Below are 25,957 nucleotides of genomic sequence, written 5' to 3'. Positions count from 1 at the left end.
ACTTAATATATTTCCATTCTGTATAAATAAATAAGCTAAATTTTTTATTGAATGAATTTATTTATTCCTACAATTTTTATTTATTTATTTTTTTATTTATTATTAGTGCTACTAGTTATTTTCGTTCACATAAGTCACCTCGTAAACTACAGTTGAAAGAAGTACATCAAACTGATGAAGCTGCAAAACTTAAAGTATTTAATTCAGAAGGAATAACTTTAGCTGAAACTACAGAAACAAACAAAAAACAAGAAAAAATAATTCATAATGAACCACCTCAGGTACCACCAAGGCGAATTCAAAAACAACCAGTTACTCCGATAATTAGACAACCTCCTACCAGACCGCCACCACCTCCACCACCTTCTGTTCCCTCTTCTCCTCAATCAGAATTGGATGATCAACAAAACTGTGAAGAATCCGTAAATAATTTATCATTACAAAATGGAAATGTTCACTACACACGATGTGCAAGTCCAGATTTACCTCTTCCACCTCCACCATCAACAGATACTGAACTGTGTGTACCAGACGAACCACTACCTCCACCACCTGATTTAAATGATGTTGAAATATTAGGACGTTCACTAGGACAAAATAGTTTGTAAGTTTAAAATCATTTACTATAAATTTTTGCTGCTTTATAATAATGCAGTTTTTGAGTTAGCAGAGTAACATTATTGCTCAGCATTTTAATATATTGAAACATTTGATTAAATTAAATTTCATTACCATATTTATGATTATTAGCAAAATTTAAAGCTATATTAAGTTATCGTAATGTAATATGTATCAGTATTAAGCAAAAAATTAATTAATAGTCAAGATTTTTAGGTTCTTATCAGTTTATTTTAACAAGATGATTTTCTAATCTTTATTATTTATTCATTTTTAATTTAAAACAAGAATTTTTTCATTGGTTTGGATTCAATGATACTTAACAACTTTAAAGTCAATCTGATATGTTCAAAATTTAATTTCAAATATATTTTTCTATTCTATATGTATGTTTAATGTAAGTGTTTGAAAGTGTAAAAAATGTTTATATAATAGAAAAATTAACGGTTGCATTCAACTATGGCTTAGATGTAGCATAGAAATAACTGTTGTGTAAAATTCATTGAAGCATGGCGTCACTTGTCAGGACCCATCTGTCATCCTCCCAGCCATCATCTTACTAGTATATTGCTCAAGGCAGTAACTGCCTGTTTGAGGATGACTGAGTCACCACTCAGCCCACCAGTTAAAGCAGGTGTAGAAGGACGTCAGCAAAATTATGTCAAGTGATTGGACAAAATATGTAAGACCTCATTTATACAATCCTGTAACACTGGTACTCGTCCTGGTGCCATTTTTACATTTATTTATGAATTGTCCCATGTGTGAATAAGAAATTGAATCAAAAGAATAATAGTTATTTAATCAACACAAAAAATTTAGAAATAATTAGTCCTTTAAAATAACAAGAATTGGTGTCATTGTTGGAGTTATATTAAGATTAATAGAATATATAGCTTGGATTCCTGCAGAGTAAACATTGTTGTATAGGAAGAGTTGAGTTATTTTTGATGAAAACAACTGACCTGACCTAATAAATATATGTTGTTTAAAAGATATGGGTGTTGATTTGAAACAAATCAAGTAAGTAGCTGCAGTTTTTATAAACAATAGCTTATTTTAAATGAATTTAAATTCAAATTTGAAAACAAAAAAATATATTATGTAAACTTTCATTTATTCTTAGTGAATGTTGTTTTTATATATTGTTAATGTGCTTGTTTCATATAATTGCAATCCAATTATTTTTAATTCTCATCAGATATTATTTCACTCCTCTACATATATTATGCCAACTGGTAGATATGTTTTCAAAAGTAGGTCACATGAAATAAGAATAAAACCACTATATTGCAAAGTAATGACCTTGTTTATAAGATGATAATGGAATGTGGTTTTTGTATCTATTGTCTATATAAAATAGACAAATGTACTATTTTTGTAATATAATATTTGCTTGATTGATAAGCTTTTGTTACCTTCAAATTTCAATTTATAAACAGGTTTAATAAAATTTCAATTTTTTGAAATGAGTAAATTCTTTTCTAATTTAAAATAATGCATTATTCTGAAAAATAATGACTAAATCATTAGTTATAACACAGCAGATATAATCTGTAAAATCAGTTGTAATTGGTAAATTTATTGTTAATATAAAAATTTTTATAACAAAAATGTTGTGTAAAAGTATACAAGGAAAACATGTTGGTAGTTTGATTTGATAAAAAGTATTTAAAGTTTTATTCAATTAAAAAACAGACAAAAATCAAAAGTCTATGTTAACAATATGCTTTTCTGTAGTTTTATTTGATTTTCCTTTTTGCATTACTACTTTTATAAATTACTATATATAGACGAAATATTTAAAAACATAATTATCTAAAAAGTAGCACATAAATATTTATAAATATTTAATTATACACGAGTTTTCATAATGTAAAATGTCTTCTTCTGTTATATAGTTTTATTGTAAATTATAAATGAAATCAATCTAGAAGTTTTAAAGAGAATAGAAATCTAAACATAATTACATTATTTTATNTTAATTAATAATTTTTCTTATTGTACTTAAGAAAATATTAAATATTAAAAAATACAGTATTTTTAAAGTTAAAATAAGATTAAACTAACAAATACCAAAACCAAAGTGATGTAGAAATACGACGCACTTGTATATCAATGATGTAATACATGTAACTGAGAAGCGAATGAAAACAACCAAGTTGAATTAATTAAGTCAGAAAAAAGAAAGTGTGCATTATAATCAAGAAAATGCAACTATTGTATTAATCTTTAAAATATTAGTATTAAATTTGTCTTAATAAAATCATGACGACTCCTGTAAATCGAGTTATCCAATAAGAATAAAATACAATACCAATATAGCCCTATCGTTGAAAAAATTTGCTTATTTTTGCTTGCCTCAAGTTTTGCTTAGTAGAAATGGTTAAAAAGTGCACAAAATATGTACAGAAATACAATATTACAGCACCACCTGTATTGGACAACCACCTGTCTAAAAGACCACTTTTTGAAGGAACCATAGGTGGTTGCCATAGACAGGTTTTACTGTATATATATTTTTTCAAATTAAAACTAAGAAAAGTCTGTATTACTACTGTATTATGTGAATTACTGTAAATAATTACAAGTTTGTGTAATCCCTGCGCGGCTAGCAAATGCGTAAGACACTGGTTCGGGCGTTCTCTGTTAGTGTCGCCATCTGTCGAAGATAATTAAAGTTAATTATATAGTGACATTTATACTCATTGTTAAATTAAATAATATAGTGTCTTATTAATATTAAATTATTTTTTTAGGTTGGATTCGCGATATACGGACGTCGGCAGAAGAGATTCGTTAAATAAAAGTAATTGTGATTCGATATCAAACTCGAAACGACTCAATAAGTTTTCGAGCACAGAATCCGTCTGCAATTGGGGACAGGTAACTTGTGCCAAATCAGCGCCTATTCTTAATATTCCTACGGGAGAATCTCCTCCACCTCCCTACACTCCTACCTCTTTGGGGAGTTCATCCTCCAACGAAGATATGGTGACTAGGAGGTTTAAAAAAGGTTCAGTGTATGGAACCTTAGCATCTAATAGTGGACTCGATTTTTCACCCGTTCTACATAATCGTTCCTATTGGGAAAATCGCGAAAATCCAAAACACGAAAGCAATTCCGAGAGTAAGGACGTGTGTTGGGAAAAAGAATCTGTCGATAGTCAGTCTTCGACTTTAGTTAAAAAACCGATCAAAATTGAAGAATCGATACGAAATCCACCAGAAAACTCGACATCCAACACTACAATTCAGGAAACTTGTCAGAAAGTAAATGCAAAGCGTTCGAATTCGAATCACGAGAAGTATCCTTCTTGGCCAGTCACCGAATCTGGTATCTTAGATATAACCATCACATCGACATCCAGCCAGAGATCTCATTCTTGGACCGCACACACTGAATATCCAAAAGAAACTGTTAAATATTCCCGTCCACAAAAATCGTACAAAATATTAACAAGTCAGTTGCAACCCGTTTTAGAACGGCCAGATTTGAATAAGAAGAGAAGTCAAGAGGGATGCGATCAAATCATGGACATGAAAACGAAAAATGATCCTCCTATCAATAAAGCTAAGTCATCAATATGCATTCCGGACTGTAGAACGGAAAGGGATTGTTCTATACATTCTCCACCAGAACGAGATATTTCCTCTTGTCCTTCAAAAGGAAAGGAGAAACTGGATTTGCCAATAACTTATACAAACAAGTATGATGACTTTTTGAGACATTATACGCAGCATCTACCATCTCCTAGTGTCGGTAGTAGCAGCAGCGGCTATGGTGGATGGTCTAAGGATAGTTGCACACCTTTTCTAGATCGTCTGAGGTTAGAAGGTAATGCATTGCCTTCAGGAAGCGATGTTCCCAGTGAGGCATCCACTTGGATAGGCAGCGCTGAAGATAATCTGAAATGGCACGGTGGTTCTTATAGTGATCTAAGTACTTTTAGTGTCCAGATGTCTAACCGTTCTTCACTTTTTGACAGTGGACATTCCACTATGCCAGACAGTGGACGTTTATCACCTCAGTCATCTTGTAGTGGTAGTATTTTATCGTCTAGGATCGAAACTAGCCCTACGCGTGCCCAAGTGGTATCGAGACACGGTTGCCATCGAGAAAGTATCGCTCATAGTTCTAGAGTGCAACAACCTCAAAGGCATGATTCCGAAAGTGTGGTTTACTATGGATCACAGCAAGGAGTAAAACAAACGTCGAAAGAACAGAGACACGACAGTAAAAGACAATCGTCCAAAGAAAATGGTTATAAACATTTTAATAATAAAATAGAAAATAATGAACTGCTGGAAGGTAATATCTTAAAGTTAAGAAATTTTTGTAGCGAATTAAAAATTTATTCCAGTTCTAATTCTGAGCAGAAGCTAGCCAATTCAAAATCTCAGAATAAAATATCTTACTTAGATCCCGAAAAAAAGCAATCACTGACTGATCCCGAATTGAAAGCCATACAAAAGCAAGCAGTTTTATCCTATTTTCAAAGACAAACTGAAAAAAGTGGCGAGAATAACGCTAGAGACGGATGTCAAAGGAGGAATTCTTTGCCACCTTCAAAGTGGAACGAACAAAGAAAAATTTTACCAGATAAAAGTGCGAAATCTTCCATACAAATAGATACAATTAGAAAATTACAAGAGCATAAGGTTTTCGGCCATTATAGTAAAAGTGTTCCAAATTTATGTGAGTTAAGGAGACCCAGTGGAAGTACGGTAATATCAACTAGTCAATCGTCTGTTCCTCAATTGAAAAAACTTCATTTGGAAGGAAAAGTGGCCTCTTTGGCTACGATTTTCGATTTAAATTTGAACAAGGTAAGTTAAGTTCTTTAAACAACAACAAAAAAAGTATAAATCTAACATCAGTAATATCTTTTAATTTTACATGGTATAATGATTGCTTTTCCCCCACAATACTCTGATAATACACTAAGAACTGAAAGACTTTCAGCTTCGTTTTCCTGAAACATCTTTAAACCAGATATAATTTCTGTCTAGAAATTATATCTGGTTTAAAGATGTTTCAGGAAAACGAAGCTGAAACTTTTTCAGTTATTTGTTTTCAATATGTTATTCCCTGTAAGAAACATTTTCTGAAAATCTTTCGTGCAACATGATACATACCGCCGTCATTTCACAGGCGTGCAAGATGGAGTGCTTTCAAATACTAGTAATTACTGCTGACAGCATTTGTATGAATAGGCCATTAGTGTCATTGATAAAGTTCCTCTCTGACCAGTTCAGAAACTAAAGAAGACCGCTTTCCCGCTTCTGAAGACCTAACGACGCCTTGTAAATCAGTAGAGACCACCCAAGCAGAATTCGGTTTTGGGGAAAGTTATCTTATTCTGGAATGTTCAAAAGTATTATATAAGGTCGCTTCAAATAAGTGCGAAATAACGTTATCCTTGCACCTGCAATACTAACCAGTGGTTGCATAACAAATGCATTAAGTCCGATTAGATAAAACCACCAACAGAGAGAGCGTATTGCAATGTACTGTTTGCCCAGAATCTTTTTATAACTTAATGCAAACATTAATCTTAGAGAAAAACATTCAAGTATAAAGAAATCTTTATATATAAATGTATTGAATAATTGCAAAAGTTTAAAACAATATTTATTTATTAATAACTAAAAAATAATTTCAAAACATCTGCTATTGCATAATTTTTCTCAATTTAAAAGTGAATTTTAACTAAGTTTTTCTGATTGAATTCTATAAAAAAATTAATCTCTTCAGCTGAACGAATAGATTCTTTTCAAATGCATTTAGCAATACAAACTTGCATTTCCTTTATAAAGAATAATAAAGTTTTCACATAAAAATTTTTCCGTCTGATTGATTTTTACTTATATTACTTTTTATATCACTCTTACGCACATGAGTTAGCTTCAGAAATTTTTATTTTCGTTCAACTCTTTATTCTTTTAACAATGCATACCATCTCTTTCTTCTCATTCTCAAATATTCTTTCCTTAACATTCCGAGATACTCATTCAAACTCTCCTTCCTGGCATTCTTCACTCCATCTTTCCAATCCGCCCACTCATTGTTCAATATAGACGTTTCCCAATAGGAAAATAGTTTAACGCTTCACTAACTACATTTGACAATTCTACTTCAATTATTTTATAGATATATAATTTAAATACATAATCTTTAACTAATTACAAATAAAAGCTTGTAATTTACAAAGAATAAAAAGTAGGTCGAACTTAAATCATTATTTTCCTCTTCAGATCATTCCAGGTGAATGCAAAGATTTACCAAAAGATGGTAGCACCGATTCTGGGTGAGTCAAACTTGTTTTATTAACTTAAATAATATACATATTTTATGTATCGTAAATTTAAAGGTACTATAAAATGTCAATCTATTATTTGGCCCGATCTGCGTAAAGATATCTAAAAAAGATAAGATATAACAGCTATAAAATATCTTTAATCGATACGACCTTCCAAGTTCACATAGGAATTTGCATTCTTTCTCGGAGACAAGGGTTTTTCACAATCTCCACTGCCACACGCCCATAAGATCTAATATGACAACTAAAACGCCTACGTATTGTCGGTTAGTTGTCGTAGGTCGATTACACCTACTTTTTACTTGTCATTCCCCAGGGTGGGGAAAGACGTCCTACACATTTTTTCTCAAACTCTTCCACCTCCCGATGAGAATATAATCAGATTCCGTTTCTAAACTACTCTATAAGCACTATTTTAAAAGATTCAAGTATGTCAGAGACACCCGTTTGGTGTGTGCAGTGTATAAACATATAGATATAAGTTATCGTCCTAAGTTATAAGCCGACACCTCCCATCTCTTGGGAATTGGCCAACTATTAAAAAAATTTCCCAAACAAAAAAAAATATCATATTTACCAACCAGTATTGTTTATTGGAACTTTTGCCAGAGTCAACACCCGCAACGAGTTGCACCAAAATAATTTCAGAAAAAAGATATGTTTTCATTAAATTAGGTTAAACATTTATTAACTTTAATTCATTTTGATTCTTCGAATTGGTGAATCTATTCAGCATTTTTTTTAATAACTTCTATAATCTTTTGCTCTATATTAAACACAAATGAGGTTTTTCAAAGAAACTGTTCTCAACTGTTTTTCTAAATTTCAATGAACAATTTCGAACTTAAACTTCAGAAATTATTGCTAAATTTTGCTTTTTACATTTAATTAAAGGGTTTTATATGAATCTGAAAACAGAAAAATTGATTTTTTTCCCTTCTTTATTGGCTTTAAAGAAATTTTTAAAGTAGAAAAACTAATTTGAACGCATTACCAATTTTCGCCGAACTTTTTGTATGTTGAAGCGACAACAGGAACGAATTTTAATTTAAAAAACACATAATTTATTAATAATATTCCTTATTTAAACACGGATAATCTGTAATTTAGTCTGTTTTAATAAAGTTTTCTTCTATTCTGCCTAACAAAAGAGGAATAATCGAAATACCAACGTCGAAAACAAAAAAAAAATCTCTGGTTTCAAAAACATTGTTTCCAAAACTGATATATTTCATCCGTTAAGGAATTTTTGGTAGTTATCCAATAACGCAGAAAAAAAAAATAAAAATAAATTTTGCTTTAAAAACTGCAAAGCGAAACATCCAGGTCGTACGAGAGGTAGATCGTTAAATCATTGGTCCGACCAAAACTTCGGTTGACCGGAAGGAGTAGACAGAGCATGCTCCAAGGATTCTTAAAATCCTGTTCGTGTAATGCCGAAACCCGCACCTGTCCAACTGCAAGGACGTTCAGAACGTCGCTGACAGTGACAATGCCTCTACTCTACACAGAAAAACTCTCTCTATTCAGGTGAGATTCTCCAGTTTACTTATTAACATTAATATTTAATCGCTGCCGCAAATTGCGCACACTTTGTGACGTCATAAAGGCAGACTATACGGCAAAAAAAGGGAGTATTGTTTTCGTCATCGAAACACTCGGGGCGATTTGTTAACGGCATTACGACTGCTATTCAGTAATTAAATGTTTAAAAAAAAGGTTAAAAATTTCCTTAGGTTAGTTATTTCAGTTGAGTTCTAAAAATATAAATCGAAACGATGCCAGAAAGTTTTTACGATTCTGTTTATCCAAAGAAGAGCGTCATTTCTCAAAAAATGTATCGTTTTTTTTTTTCCTCTCTTTTAATTTCTTCCTCGCATTTAAACATCGTAAGTTAGCAAAGAACGTTATAAATCGGTTCTACTACTTTTTTCTTTTCTTTCTTTCCTTTTTTAAATTACCAAACCGGAATTCTCCTTCACGACCTAATTTCGTGTTGAAGTGAAAAGCAACCACTTCCGCACATCATCTCATAGTTTTAGTTCATGTTCGTTCTAGACAAATTTGTGACGTAAAATGATTCCGGTCGCACCAATATCCGTCGGGAAGTAAGTCATTTCTAAATATGATTCGACTACGCATTTAGTTATCGTTAATTCTGTTAATGTATTCGGGATTCCTGCTCCATTACCTTTCACAGTTATGTTGCGCTCAATAGGGAGAGCCGGTTATTAACGTAAAGGATAGTTACGTGTTGGACGAGTCCATTATTAATTGGTGATATAGTTTTTTTAAAAGTTTGTATTGACTTTAAAGACTTTTTTTCTTTTAGTATTATATATTAATCTAATAATTAAAACTGGGTATACTTAATAAACAAAGGGAATGAAATAGATTTCCAGCTTCCTTTTAAATTTGTACTGGAAATTGATTACATTCCCCACATGTTAAGTGTATGTTACATAGTTTTGTTTTCTTCCTTTCTAGATTTGAGACTTTAATGATCTTTTCTTATTGTTTGAGATGCTCTATTAATAGAGAATGGTCATTTATCTGGTAAAAGCCTTTTACAAAATTCATTGCTTGAATTGGCTTTTAACTATAGCCTAGTATCTGTAGCAGTTAATGAAGTAGAATTTAGATTGACAGTGAGCCTAGAAATAACTGTTTTGGACTGGAGTGCAGGGACAAGGACACTTTTCGAATATGCCAATGATTTTTTTTATTTAACAATTTTTAAAATATTACAAATAAAAATTTAGTTTTAAAGTAGTTTTTGGTAAATTTGAAGGTATTAACTAAGTATTAAATTCAAAATAACTTTCTAAATATAATATATCAGGTTAGTTTGACCCAAATTTGAAGTTTATCTGAAGTGAGAACAACTGGTTTTTGTTTTGATATAGTTTTTCTCTATCAACTTTCTTATAGCTTTGAAAGGTTTACAAAAAAAATGCTTGTGCTTAGATTTGCATTAAGAACTAGATAAAGAGAATTATTTAAAATATCTTGAAGGTTGAATTTGTGCATGGTTTGAGTTTTATATAAGGATTGCTACTTCTACTTCACTTTGATTAACCTTGGTTTATTCTTATCGGAATTATTGTTTGGAAATAAAAACTATTTCAAAATATATAGATAATTTTCTGTTCTTGTTTATTTATAGAATATGAAAACATATACATTTTAATATCAGTAGTACATTTGTATTTATCTAAATCTTGATTGTAAATTCTTGTTATTAAGATTAATAATTATCAAAACAACAACTACTGTAGGTTAATAAATATTTAAATATAGAAATTATAAAGTTTTTTTCTAAATAAAGATGAAATAGTAGTCATTATTTTAGTTTTAAGAATGAATTAATAAGGATTTTTAAATTATAAAAATAATTTAAGTAATGTTCTTTAAATCAAAAATTTTCAGTCATTAAATTAAAAATTCAATTTTATTTGAAATATAAAATAAGTTTCTATATTTAAAATTAAATTATTAATATGGCTGCTGTATTGTATTCAGTCTTAAACAGAATCAGTATATTGCAATCATATTATATTAATTATTTATTCAATTATTAAATCTCGAATAACTATTGCTGACATTTCTTATATTTAAAAATTATTAAATTCTATTCTAGTAATACAAATTATGAAATAATAAAACAAACAATTATTTAAAATATTTTCCTAGAGAGAATTTTATAAAATAGAGAGAACATTTTACCATATATCAATTTCCTAAAATATATATTGAAAGGATATTTCATTGTTATGTCAGCAGGAAATGGTGTAATTTTATTTAGAAATTAAATCCAAAATTTAACATTTCATTGCATTAAAACATTGGTGATATATTTTTTAAATAAAAAATCTTCAGAAAACAAGAGTTATTAATACAAAGTATAAGATTTAGAAAGAAATGGTCATCTATACAGTTGTACAAATTAAAAAACTGATAAGAAAGAAAATATGATTAGAAATTCTTTCATTCATGCTGTAGTTCTGACCTTGCACTCTTCAGTCTCACAATAGGAAACATCTACTTAATGATTTATTTGTAGTTAACATGCTGATTATATTGTTTCAATGATATACATTTCATACTTTGTTGAATTATTTGTTAAAAATTTTAAAATTACAATATCTAATAACTGTATTTCCAAATAATATTATATTCCTTATCTGAACAGAAAATCGCCAGCTTCAAATATTATTATCATTCTTGAAAAGAAGCCATTCAGTAGTAGTTTATCATAAGATATACATACTTCTTACCAAAAATGCATTGAAAGATTAAATTTTATTACACTAAATAGGCTAGTTTAAAACAGTTAATAGATAACCAAATTAATAAAATGAAAATTAAATGGATCAAATTAATCAAATGGATAATAAAATAGATATCCAGGGCAAACTATAAAGTGTGTAAATTAAATGAGATTAATAGATTACTATAATTTTTTTATACACAGAACTTGTTATATACATTATCATTACTTTTGAAATGTGTAGAATTGAATGCATAACTATGTAATTAATAAATAAATCATTTGAGTCAACACATGAATAAAAAGTATCAAAATATTGCTTTTTATTAGAGTGAATTCTTTTCAATATGTTCTTTATCACTTTTTCTTTTGAATATTCAAAATGTAAGCACATTATTAAATAATTCACTTCAATAAAGCATAATTTTCTTTATATTTTGAGTTTTGATTGGAATTTTGGAGATTTCTCAAAATAAAAAGTTAACATTAAGATGAAGTAATCTCTGAAACAAAATTTGTTTATTTTTTAAATATATTTTATCTTAAAAACTTAATATATTTCCATTCTGTATAAATAAGTAAACTAAATTTTTTATTGAATGAATTTATTTATTCCTACAATTTTTATTTATTTATTTTTTTATTTATTATTAGTGCTACTAGTTATTTTCGTTCACATAAGTCACCTCGTAAACTACAGTTGAAAGAAGTACATCAAACTGATGAAGCTGCAAAACTTAAAGTATTTAATTCAGAAGGAATAACTTTAGCTGAAACTACAGAAACAAACAAAAAACAAGAAAAAATAATTCATAATGAACCACCTCAGGTACCACCAAGGCGAATTCAAAAACAACCAGTTACTCCGATAATTAGACAACCTCCTACCAGACCGCCACCACCTCCACCACCTTCTGTTCCCTCTTCTCCTCAATCAGAATTGGATGATCAACAAAACTGTGAAGAATCCGTAAATAATTTATCATTACAAAATGGAAATGTTCACTACACACGATGTGCAAGTCCAGATTTACCTCTTCCACCTCCACCATCAACAGATACTGAACTATGTGTACCAGACGAACCACTACCTCCACCACCTGATTTAAATGATGTTGAAATATTAGGACGTTCACTAGGACAAAATAGTTTGTAAGTTTAAAATCATTTACTATAAATTTTTGCTGCTTTATAATAATGCAGTTTTTGAGTTAGCAGAGTAACATTATTGCTCAGCATTTTAATATATTGAAACATTTGATTAAATTAAATTTCATTACCATATTTATGATTATTAGCAAAATTTAAAGCTATATTAAGTTATCGTAATGTAATATGTATCAGTATTAAGCAAAAAATTAATTAATAGTCAAGATTTTTAGGTTCTTATCAGTTTATTTTAACAAGATGATTTTCTAATCTTTATTATTTATTCATTTTTAATTTAAAACAAGAATTTTTTCATTGGTTTGGATTCAATGATACTTAACAACTTTAAAGTCAATCTGATATGTTTAAAATTTAATTTCAAAGATATTTTTCTATTCTATATGTATGTTTAATGTAAGTGTTTGAAAGTGTAAAAAATGTTTATATAATAGAAAAATTAACGGTTGCATTCAACTATGGCTTAGATGTAGCATAGAAATAACTGTTGTGTAAAATTCATTGAAGCATGGCGTCACTTGTCAGGACCCATCTGTCATCCTCCCAGCCATCATCTTACTAGTATATTGCTCAAGGCAGTAACTGCCTGTTTGAGGATGACTGAGTCACCACTCAGCCCACCAGTTAAAGCAGGTGTAGAAGGACGTCAGCAAAATTATGTCAAGTGATTGGACAAAATATGTAAGACCTCATTTATACAATCCTGTAACACTGGTACTCGTCCTGGTGCCATTTTTACATTTATTTATGAATTGTCCCATGTGTGAATAAGAAATTGAATCAAAAGAATAATAGTTATTTAATCAACACAAAAAATTTAGAAATAATTAGTCCTTTAAAATAACAAGAATTGGTGTCATTGTTGGAGTTATATTAAGATTAATAGAATATATAGCTTGGATTCCTGCAGAGTAAACATTGTTGTATAGGAAGAGTTGAGTTATTTTTGATGAAAACAACTGACCTGACCTAATAAATATATGTTGTTTAAAAGATATGGGTGTTGATTTGAAACAAATCAAGTAAGTAGCTGCAGTTTTTATAAACAATAGCTTATTTTAAATGAATTTAAATTCAAATTTGAAAACAAAAAAATATATTATGTAAACTTTCATTTATTCTTAGTGAATGTTGTTTTTATATATTGTTAATGTGCTTGTTTCATATAATTGCAATCCAATTATTTTTAATTCTCATCAGATATTATTTCACTCCTCTACATATATTATGCCAACTGGTAGATATGTTTTCAAAAGTAGGTCACATGAAATAAGAATAAAACCACTATATTGCAAAGTAATGACCTTGTTTATAAGATGATAATGGAATGTGGTTTTTGTATCTATTGTCTATATAAAATAGACAAATGTACTATTTTTGTAATATAATATTTGCTTGATTGATAAGCTTTTGTTACCTTCAAATTTCAATTTATAAACAGGTTTAATAAAATTTCAATTTTTTGAAATGAGTAAATTCTTTTCTAATTTAAAATAATGCATTATTCTGAAAAATAATGACTAAATCATTAGTTATAACACAGCAGATATAATCTGTAAAATCAGTTGTAATTGGTAAATTTATTGTTAATATAAAAATTTTTATAACAAAAATGTTGTGTAAAAGTATACAAGGAAAACATGTTGGTAGTTTGATTTGATAAAAAGTATTTAAAGTTTTATTCAATTAAAAAACAGACAAAAATCAAAAGTCTATGTTAACAATATGCTTTTCTGTAGTTTTATTTGATTTTCCTTTTTGCATTACTACTTTTATAAATTACTATATATAGACGAAATATTTAAAAACATAATTATCTAAAAAGTAGCACATAAATATTTATAAATATTTAATTATACACGAGTTTTCATAATGTAAAATGTCTTCTTCTGTTATATAGTTTTATTGTAAATTATAAATGAAATCAATCTAGAAGTTTTAAAGAGAATAGAAATCTAAACATAATTACATTATTTTATGCTATTTTAAGGCCTGGTTTTTCCAGCTTGAAAATAGCTTGGAAAAACTTGGTAATATTTATTTGCTTAGCTAATTGCTTTTTAATGTTAATTTTAAAAAATGATTGATTTTTAAGAAGGCTACAGACTAAGAATTTTTAAATTTTTAAAAATTTTAAATAATTTAGTTCACTTGCTATTTAAAACATAAGTATTTATAAGATGTATCTGAAGGAAAAAACTTATTTTGAGAATCAGAAAAACTTCAGAAATTATTCATGAATAAATTTTCAAATTTTATATTGCAGTTATCAAGAAAATTTATTAAAATGATATAAGAAAGACAAAACCATTTTTAAAATTTCATAAAATAATTATTAATTTTGCAGTTTTGTTACACAAAATATTTATTCTTGCATTATTATTTTCTGTATATAAACTGAATGAATTACAAAAAAAGATTTCTCCAAATATGTTGAAATTTTACTATCCAAAATCTAAATGTATATAGTTAATTCTAATACATTAATCTCAATTAAACAAAAGCAATTAAATAATAAATTGTACAATACAGGAATGCTGAAGAATTATGATGATTGTAAACAATTAGTCTATAATTAATAAAACTCTAATTATATATATTTATATTATCATAATATTTATATATAAAAATATATAGCTTAAAATTGTTGCAACACTTTCAGTCAAGAAAAAGAAAATATGAATGGCAGCAGCAGAAATTGATAAATCATTACAAAAGTTTTGAACAACTGATATATAAAAATTTAGCTTTTTAATATTATTTCATTATTAGTCCTTTTACTTTTTTAAAATTGTTCTTTATTAGCATTATTTTCAGGATAAGTGCTTTTTTCTTGTAATAAATGAAGTAACATTTAAAGCTTGACAAATTTTTATAATTTAGTATTTACAAAGGCTAAATATTTAAAAATAATGCTTATATGATAAGAATCCCAATTATATAATATAATTGGATAGTATGTTGTACTGCATAATATATAAGTAACATATATATATATTATATGTACAGTACACATTATATTATACATATAAGTTATTATGTAGACTGTTGAAATACTAATAATTAATAATAATACTTTTTTTAATTCAGAGTTTATCCAAAGAATTCCTACATGTCGTATCGCAGTGAGAAAAAAATTGGCAGACTAGGATTTGATGGTAATTATCGTCGTATTTCTCCAACACCTTCTTTTTCTCAAGAGTCAAATCAGCCTTTTCAAAAGGATGATTCAAATTCAACAATGTCCCCTGCTTCTTGGGAACAATTACATAATATTCGTCAACATGGACCTACAGTCATTTTCCATTCTGATTCAATGCGTGAACAATCTCATTCACAGAGAAGAAAAAATTCTACTACTAGTATAGAATCTCAAAATAATTCTGCTTCTAATGTTCAAAATACAAATGAAGAAAATTCTTTAACTGTTAGTGCCAATAATTCTGATGTCAATGAACAAGTGAGTGATTCAGGTGAGATTAAACAGGATATACTTAGTAAAACAAAAAATAATGGACCAAATTGTAAAATTGAAAAAATTGAATCTAAGATTTCAAACAGTGATTTGCCAGATAAATCAAAAGAAAATTCTCAATCTGAACATCAAAAACATTTGGTAGAAAAGCAAGTTAAGTTAGCTAGCAATGAAAATAGGGATGAAAAGACTGATTGTAACTTAGATTCTAATTCAAATACATTGGCATCTCAAAGTGAAAAAATTGATTCAGAAATTAAAACTAATATTCAGAAAAATGATGAATCTACATATACTGTTCAAGTTCCTGTTTCTGTTGTGCCTCGTATTAATAGTGCTACGCAAACTACAGACACACCTAGTCTGAAACGTAAAGCAAAAACTAGAGAAGAACTGGAATGTGAAAAGCTCTCTCTTGATTTCATTGATCATTGTCATGACAGAGTTCTAAAGAACTTACTAGGTAAGTTATTCATCAAACATTCTGAACTGATTATATATCAAGTTTTCTAATTAATGCTTTTGGACATTAATTAGAGGTTGTCTAATTTAATCCATAGATTTTAATTATTAGTTACAGAATTTCAGTGCTTCATAATCTCCAATATATAAACAAATCTTAATAATAATTTTTCTTTTACATTTCACATAAGCATTTTACACAATTATTATAGTTATTTTTATACTCATAAATCAAATTCATATGCAATGGAGTAGAATTTTTAAAACATTTAATAAAACATTTAACACACAACATTTGAGAAATATAAACGTTTTCAGCCTAATGGAATAGGCCATCATCATTTTAGAATTTTTAATTTAATTTTTATACTCTAGTTTTATTAAGTCATTTATTATAGAATCTTCAAATGATTGTTTCTAACTTGTGAGTGAATACTTAAGATGTAAATGAAACAAACACTTAGCTATAAACAAAACAAATTTGCTCAAAATTTTTTCTGTTTTGCTTTATTGCATATTTATAGAATAAATTTAAATATTTGAATTTTTATTCTTGTTTGTATCAACATTATCATAATTGAAATGAATTTATAAATTATATACAGTACTTTGTGTTTAACATAAATGCATATTGTCATAAAAGCAATATATTACTTCTGAATTGTATGATTAATATTCATTTAATGTATCTACTGTAATATTTTAAAAATATATTTTACATTTTCTAAGCAAGGAAACTGATTGTAGTGCCATAGTTATGAGGTCTATGAGACGGCTAAGCCACCTAAAAGACATTACAACACAGCCCTGTGCAGCAATGCTTATGTGCAGTATAAATAATGCATGCTTTCACTTTCATCATATAAACTTACACTACTGTCATTTTCTTTGGACTGTAGTTGAATAATACTGGCTGAAAGAGAGAAAAATAGCAGTCATTTTTCACAATTTTTTCTGTGTCATGTTTACATCTTAATATTTTATTGTGTCCAATTCTTTGTTCTTTGCATAATCTGATAATGCAAAGAACAGTTTTTAATAGATTAAATTAATAATAATCACTCACATTAAGCTTAGAAGCACAAAAACTAAAGTGATAAAATTGAAGGCAATGTTACTAATACCATACAATCAATCAAGAGTAAAATCAATTATGATTTCTTGAAAAATGGTTTAAAACAAATTTTGCATTACATTGCAACATGAAATATAAATTTGTTTATATTTATATAAATTTTATTATATTACCGTTTTCTACATTGAAAACTATGAATATTTTATTATAGTTCTATAATTATAAAAAAATGTTTAGTTTTCATACTTGGTCTGCATATATTAATATTTCTAAATAAGTTTTATTACTTCATTATTTTTTTAATGTTAAATTTTGTAAGTAGATATTTGCATTTTAATTTCTTCACTATGAATGAGAAAAATAATGAGAATGTGGAATGAAATCAGTTTCTAACATAAAAAAATATAAAATATTAGGAAAACATTCATATTAATCACTATATGAACTGTAAAGTGTTTTTTTTAACAGTACCTATAGATGTCAATTTTACTACACAGGTTTAAAATAATAAAGGTATTTTAAAGCAGATGTTTGGAGAAAAATATTTAATATTTAACAAAACATTATCATCATTAATATTATGATAACTGGTAATAGCAATTTATAAGACTGTAATTATTTGGTAATAAATAGTATATATTTTAGGAATAAAAAAATCTACAGATGACATTAAATACTTAAACAAAATATAGTGGAAAACAATAATGATAAAAAAGTATATTTAAAAAAATTACATAGAACATGCAAAATATGATACTTTTTCAACATTGATTTGATATTTTTTTCAATGATTTTCTAAATAAGCAAGGCATATCATTAGCTCCTGATATCTATCTAGTAAATCCTTGTGTTTTGAGATAATACTATGTATTTTTTTAAACATTTAAATGCTATATATATATATAATGTTTAAAAAAAAAGAGAGATAAAGAAAGAACTGAATAGTGCATCAAATTCTTTGAATTCAATACTTTGATCTATTCATCATCTTTAGAAAAGAAAATATTAGTCTGAAAAATGATAATTCTTTATAAATAGGAAAGTTAACAATACAAGGTATATCTATAATATTACAAAACTGTAATTTTTTTCTTAAATAGTGCAAATTCAACTTGCTTTATATTTTAATTTTTTGATAAAATTACTATTATTATAAGAGAAGAAGAAATTTATATTTTGATCCTAAATTAGCTTTCTTTGGTTTGTATTGCTACTTAAATTTATATACTCTTTTTGTTCTGCTATTTTTATAACTTAACATTCTATTTTTAGACCATTTTATTTGTCCTACTAAATGTCACTATAAGCATGCTACACGTATGTATTGTACAGTGCATGTAATGCATTACATGCACTACATGATGATTAGTTTTACTTCAACTTGTATTTTTTAAAAACCTTGTAAATTTTAACTAATATTTTATGGTAATTGATTTACTTTATCATATGAAAATGGACAAGTAAGAATGATTGATTCATTTAGCTTCAGTTTTGATAAATTAATTTTGAGTCAATATATCATACCAGAATGACATTTTTGACTAGTGCTGTTTTATTTTATTCTTTGACAGAATGTTTTCTTTATTTAGAATGTACATGCAATATCATTAAAATGGCAATACTCTAATAATAGACACATAATTAAATTTAAATTTTAGTATATTTAATATCAAATATATCATTTACAGTTACAGCTGTGAGCTAGTTATTGAACCATCTGTATTCTATATTAAACTATAATCAGCTGGTGCTTTTCATCTGTATCATCTGTAATACATTAAATTTCTTTAATATAAATTGCAATAAATTAAAACAAAATTTTTAGAATGAATGAATGAATTCAGTAAGATGATATCAGAGGTCATATAATAAGAATCAAGTAACATCTAAGAGACAAGTAACATTTTAAATTTTTTTGTTTTAATGATTTATGTTTGTTATGGTATGAGAAATTGACAGTTTTCTATAATTATTAACATGATGAACTGCTAAGATAATTTTAACAAAAATATATGGTTTCATTAATAATGTTTTTATTTAAAATTATTTAATTATGCTGAAATAACACCCAACACCCTTTAAAAATAATATACACATACACACACATACATATACTGTATATATAACCATTTTCTAAAAATAGATGCTCTGATTACACTTAGAGTAATGCTTTGTTTGTTAGAAAATGATATAAATACTCAAGAATGAAGGTTATAATTAAATACATTTTAGTGTTAACTTTGAGATATTGAAAAAAAAAAACCAGTAAGAAATTTATTGTAAAAGGATTTATTCAGCTGCAATTTGAAAAAATTGTAGACCTATAAATTTCCACTGTCTTCCATTTGTTTGTCTTTCCTTAATCTCAAGAATGGAGTTAGATAAATGAAATCCAAGACCAGAATTGGGAAACCTTAGGGGCAGGAGGCCTGATTAACTATATACGAACTTAAATCATGCTATTTCAATTCAAAACTTTTTCTTGAATGGTGTTAGCTAGATGACTGGCACAATTCTTTTGTTAAAGGAAAAGTGTGATGTACAGGGCAAGGTTAGTACTACTAATAATTTGAGGTGGAGAGCATATATTTTAAATTAAATAAATTAAAAATATGATTGTCACAATGCCAAGCTGCAATTTTTAATGTCACAATAAATAATTGCTTGATGATAATAACACAATAAACATTGAATCTAATCAAAAACATAATCAAAATATGATTTAGAAATTTTATTTTTATTTAATCAGTTAATTCTTCAATTTATTAAAAATAAATTTGAATATAGAGACTCATTCTGTAAAAAAGCATTTTTGAAGAGTGAAAATCTAAATTAAAATTATTAGAATTCAGACAAAAATAATTTTTCTTTTAAACTGATAATTGTTAATTGTTGAAATATAAACAGTTAATTTTCATATTGGCAGATAAAAAAGAATATTTTTTAATTATGTAAATTTTATAGTTGATGTGTATTCTTTGTATTACACACTTTATTTAAGTAACATTAATAATGATGATTAATGTAACAAAATTTAGTACAATGTTTTTGTAAGTGTTGTGTGTATATATATATATAAAGATAATCTATTAAAATCAGTGCTGATCTTTTAAATTTAGTTTGTGCTGATATCAACATATTTATTCTTGTTGGTGTGTCATAGTTTTTCAGGAGTCTTGAATTTTTAAGAATTGGTTGTAATTCAATACTATTGTATAATAATAAAATTGAATAAATAATTATTAGTTTGCCTTTCTATACACAAATTTTTATTTTTTATAGAAATATTTTTTGTATTTGAATAATTTTTTAAAATTTACAGTTTTTTCATAAAAATATACATGTTTTTTTTTATTTGATTTTTATATTTTTCATGAATATGATTCAATTTAATTAAAATATTCTATAAAACAAAATAAAATAGCAAATTTTCAAGTCAAAATTTGTTTTAATGACAATTTTCTAAAACTGTTCTGATTTTTAATATTTAATAATCAAAAAACAAAACAATTATTAATGTTATTGTTTGTTGTTTAAAGTACACTCATTGATGAAGTTATGCTCTACATTGAATTGTCTGAGTATTGCAAAACTTAGCATAAAGCTATCTCAGTCAGGTATGTAAATGTGGTCCATTTTGTAGGCCAAGTAATGCCATCAGAGTGTCTTAAAATCACTACCTTAGTATCAAAAAGCCTTGTAGAGGCTCACTGTGTTAGAATTTTCAGTGTATTTATTGTTTGGTGGGCTTTGAATGTCAGGCATGCCTGTAAAATGCAGCCAAAGACTTTGCACACAGTTGACAGAAGTTGAGAAACACTGTGTTATCAGGCTAAATGAGACATGATGCTGTTTCATCAAATGCTCAACAGCAAATCAGCTCAACACTTTTTCCGCTATCATCTTCTGGGGTGGGCTGCAATTCTCGCTGAAATTGTAGTTTTTTTTAATGTAGTGTAGGACCTACAAACACTTGTCTTTTTCTTCTACCTGCGACCCCCCTGAGGGTCGCGACCCACAGGTTGAAAAACACTGCTCTAGTAGAATAGTATATACTTTTAAAGTGCAGAAACAAATGACCTTGGTCTTATCATTTCGGAGGATGTTAAAAATTGTGGGATTGCATTTATAGACTACATTTAAGTTATGTTTGGTCACCTCTTTGTGTATTCTTCATAATTGTGGGAAATAGTTTAATGTGATCCTATGTTGTTTTGTCATAACATTGTTGAATATATTTGTAAATTTAAAATTATTAAAGTTTCTTTATAAACAGTAAATTTGATTCTAGGAAATGGAAATTAAATGCTAGAGTTTGCAAACATGATACAATAGGATATTATTTCTTGTTTATATTAGCAAAAATTTAATGTTAGTAAAATTTACTATTATAGTTGTACAACTTTTGTCTTTGGTTGTCTTCTGTCTTTCAATTATACAGTATAACCAAATGTATGTTATACATTTACATTTTGTATATGTTAAATGAATATCCTAATTTTTTGCTTGTAGATATATTATAAAATTTTTTAAATTTTGGTTTAATACTTTTCTATTTTCATATCTTATAAAATTTATTAATATTTATATTTAAAAAGACAGGTTAGATATAATTTTTAAAATACATAATCTTAATAATGTACTTTGGAACTGTTTATAATGATTAAATTTAATCAAGATAAGACTAAATTTTTATTGCAATAACTATGTTAACTTTCAAATTTTGGATATGATTGTCTGATAATTATAAAAAGTTATGATACATTAAAATTATTACTATTTATCTGCAAAAATAATTAAATTTTAAGTTGTGAATTATACTGATTGTGTGTTATATTAATGACTTTAAGTAATAGTTTAAAACAAAAGTTTAGTGAAACAACAACTTGTAATTTTTAGGTATTAGATCTAAGCTTCTTTGAAATGAACATATATAGTCAAATTAAACAATATTGTAAAATTAGACAATTTTATTATTTAAAAAAGAAAAAGATTAAATATATAACAGAAAATTTTAGTTTTATTTTTCATTGTCATCAGATGTACAGTACACTTTAAATCAAGTAAATTTAGAAGTTATAGATAGTTGAGATTTTTTAGTGTTGTTAAGTTTAGATTTAATGTGACCTTCAAAAATAAATTATTCAAGAAGTTAGATTCTCCTTTTTCCTCTTTTATTCTTATATGAACTTTTTAAATTATTCTACAGTTATGAATTTGGATTCATAAAATTATGGTTCAGTTATCTAAAGAACTGAATTTATCATTTGATATTATTTTGCAAAATGATATTCCATAATTAAAAATGTAATCGGTTTGCAGTTTTTCAGTGTTTAGTAAATGAATGAAGTATCAATTTAAAGTTAATAGTAACGTTAAAAATATAGTTTAAAATGGTAACAAGTAAAAAGTTTTTAAAACATAATACAATATTTTTAAAAAATTGTATAAATACAAAACGACATATTCACAAAGGTAAAAAACCTCGCTTCTGTCTATCTTTCCGCCGTTTCTACACCATCAGCAATCCTTAAAAACAATTCACAAGTTTCCGAGACGACCTTCCTTTTTAGGCTACTGTTTCGGCAAAAAATGTAAATATAGGTAAAGCGTCCTCTGGTGTTTATTAGCCATTTTTCACAATATCACATTTTAAGTAAAAATAGTAAAATAAACTATGGCCGGCGTAAATTACATTTTTAAAAAATTGTATAAATACAAAACGACATATTCACAAAGGTAAAAAACCTCGCTTCTGTCTATCTTTCCGCCGTTTTACAATACAATATGTTTTTAATACAATGTGTTATAATACAATACAATGTGTTATAATACAATATGTTTTTGGATTAGCATTTGTTAACATTTTAAGCATCATCAATATTTTTGTGGGTTATGATTAAAATAATTAATATCTATGAAAAATTTTTACAAAAAAATTTAATTTTATCAACATGTTGAATTTATTGCAAACAATTTAAATTTGTAGTGAAATATTTTTAATATTTTACAGTTTTTCTTTGTCATTAATACATTAAAATAACATTTCTTTTTATCTAGACAATAAATACAGATATTTTTTTAAAATGTCAAAGGATAAATAAGTAAATGTCAATCATAAAATTATCTTTAATATTCATTTTAAAATATTAGACATTGATAGCAAGCATATCATGTAGGAAGAAAGGGAAAATTTGATATTTTTATTAAGACACAAACGTCTTCTAAGGATTTAGATCTGAAATTGTAAACAAATTATTGATATTATATTAAGTATTCATCATTAAGTTTTTTCCTAAAAATTTAAATATTAAAATATCTTTAAATTAAATTTTTTATAGATCTATTTTTATATACATTAATCAGCATTTCCAATATTAATTTTATGTTGTATGTCAGTTCTGCTTTTTAAGAAGATTAATTTCTAAATTCCTCTTCTTGTCCTTCTTGCCATCTCATTCTTATGATATTAAGTTTGGCTTTCATTTAATGAATTTAAATTTAATATATGAATCAATTCCAAGTAAATAATAATTTTTGACCATAATAAGTAATACTGAATTTTTGTTTCACCAGATATCAGATTTATTTTACACTATGGCAAGAAATGAGAACTTAATGTTATGATGTATATATGAAATGAAATCTAATATAATTAATGCAATTTAAAAAAATAACACTAAGAAAATCTTTTACTACTATGAAATTATTTAAAGTTTTAAGTTTTGTGTATAAATTTGTTTCCTGTATTTTCATTTATTTGAAGTTTTTAATTATATATTACAGTTTTTGACAATAAAGTAAGAATTTTTTAATATAATATAAATTTTATTCAATAGTCAAACTCAAACTTAATGGCAATTTGTTATTTTCAGTCCCAGCACCAAATCAGAAAACAATGTCGGATTATTTGGAAGGACTGTTAGATTTAGAACTTGAAGGAGGAGGACAACCAACACAAAGGATTATTCTTGAAAAAAATGAAAAATCAAATACAGAAAATTGTCAAAGGTTTGTAATAATTGGATAATTTTTTATAACATTTCAAATGCTATTTTGATATTGAGGTCATTTTTATTTTTGGTATTAAAAGTTTTTCAAGTTCAGTTGACTCATCTTCAGGTACAATTTCCAAAGTTAATTGAACCTAACTGACATTCAAACATTCCATTGGATATTAGGAAATTCTAATAGCATTTGAGATGTTATAATGTAACAATGAGATTGGAACTTGAAGATAATTTTTAAATTTTATTTTTTAGTTTTTACCAAACATTGAATTATTTTAAATATTAATATTTTAAAATCTTTTGCATATAATTTTCATACAATTTTTCATGCATTTAAGACACAATAATACATTTTTATTTGACTTATTATTATATTTGACATCATTTTGTAATGTTGAACTAATATTGCATTTGAATAAACAAGTCTTTTACCTGAATACTCTTTCAGATTAGAAAACATCTTTTATCATTAATAAAATAAAACATTTCGAAAGTATTCATAAATGTATCTTGTTAAATTTTTTATTCTCTTATATATGTTACTTGTTAAATTACATATTTAATCATATAATTTAACTTATTTTATCAATTTAGTTTTGTTAATTTATATCAGATTTTAATATAGTTTTTTTTTTTTAATATGAAAAATCATGAAAATCAACAAGATAGTATCAAGCCTAAAACTTTCTTTTAACAAACTATTAATTGTAAGTTTGATGTACTAAGAAAAATTTATTAAAGTTTATAAGAAGTGTATTTAATAAAAAACAATTTTTGTTTTTTGATAAATTAAAGATAACAAAAGTTCCCAGAATGAAAATGAAATGATTTCTATTTAATTTGATTTACTCATTTTGTCTATTTGGATCTTTGTCGTTTGTAAATATTTACGTTATATGCTAAGATTTTTATTTATGTATTATTTAAGTTTTTATTAAATGATTCTTAAAAGATTTTTTGAATTGATAGTCAGAAGTGATGAAAAATTGTAACTACTGATATGTTATTACTTAGTTAAAGGAAAATTTTCTATTATCTNTTGAAGTTTTTAATTATATATTACAGTTTTTGACAATAAAGTAAGAATTTTTTAATATAATATAAATTTTATTCAATAGTCAAACTCAAACTTAATGGCAATTTGTTATTTTCAGTCCCAGCACCAAATCAGAAAACAATGTCGGATTATTTGGAAGGACTGTTAGATTTAGAACTTGAAGGAGGAGGACAACCAACACAAAGGATTATTCTTGAAAAAAATGAAAAATCAAATACAGAAAATTGTCAAAGGTTTGTAATAATTGGATAATTTTTTATAACATTTCAAATGCTATTTTGATATTGAGGTCATTTTTATTTTTGGTATTAAAAGTTTTTCAAGTTCAGTTGACTCATCTTCAGGTACAATTTCCAAAGTTAATTGAACCTAACTGACATTCAAACATTCCATTGGATATTAGGAAATTCTAATAGCATTTGAGATGTTATAATGTAACAATGAGATTGGAACTTGAAGATAATTTTTAAATTTTATTTTTTAGTTTTTACCAAACATTG

The 25,957-nt window shown here is 26.5% G+C and overlaps 2 protein-coding genes across 6 annotated transcripts in view; both read left to right on the top strand.

Moving 5' to 3' along the window:
* LOC111640767 (formin-like protein 14) overlaps positions 1-657 on the top strand; it is a 15,929-nt gene extending 15,272 nt beyond the window's left edge. Inside the window, exon 2 of one of the 2 annotated variants that reach the window (XM_023386824.1) lies at positions 107-657. In XM_023386824.1, coding sequence (XP_023242592.1) covers positions 107-608 — 502 coding nt within the window. In that variant the 3' untranslated portion in view covers positions 609-657. The remainder of the gene's footprint in view (positions 1-106) is intronic. The other variant, XM_023386823.1, reaches the window with a different exon arrangement.
* The window catches only part of LOC111640766, a 67,839-nt gene extending 43,233 nt beyond the window's left edge, over positions 1-24,606 (top strand). For 2 of the 4 annotated variants that reach the window (XM_023386822.1, XM_023386821.1), the window contains exons 2-6: positions 3,378-5,448; positions 6,877-6,929; positions 11,866-12,363; positions 15,469-16,316; positions 24,266-24,598. In XM_023386822.1, the coding sequence (XP_023242590.1) occupies positions 3,610-5,448; positions 6,877-6,929; positions 11,866-12,363; positions 15,469-16,316; positions 24,266-24,420 (3,393 nt within the window). In that variant the 5' untranslated portion in view covers positions 3,378-3,609 and the 3' untranslated portion in view covers positions 24,421-24,598. Of the gene's footprint in view, positions 1-3,377; positions 5,449-6,876; positions 6,930-11,865; positions 12,364-15,468; positions 16,317-24,265 lie in introns of all 4 variants that reach the window. The other 2 variants (XM_023386819.1, XM_023386820.1) reach the window with 2 other exon arrangements.
* The last annotated feature ends 1,351 nt before the right edge of the window (positions 24,607-25,957 follow it).

The sequence above is a fragment of the Centruroides sculpturatus genome, unplaced genomic scaffold (genome assembly GCF_000671375.1).
Source record: "Centruroides sculpturatus isolate CEXI.00-Female unplaced genomic scaffold, Cexi_2.0 scaffold1511, whole genome shotgun sequence".
NCBI classification, from domain to species: Eukaryota; Metazoa; Arthropoda; class Arachnida; order Scorpiones; family Buthidae; genus Centruroides; species Centruroides sculpturatus.
Note: the sequence above shows the minus strand (reverse complement) of the source record. Positions and strands in the feature narration are given on the sequence as shown.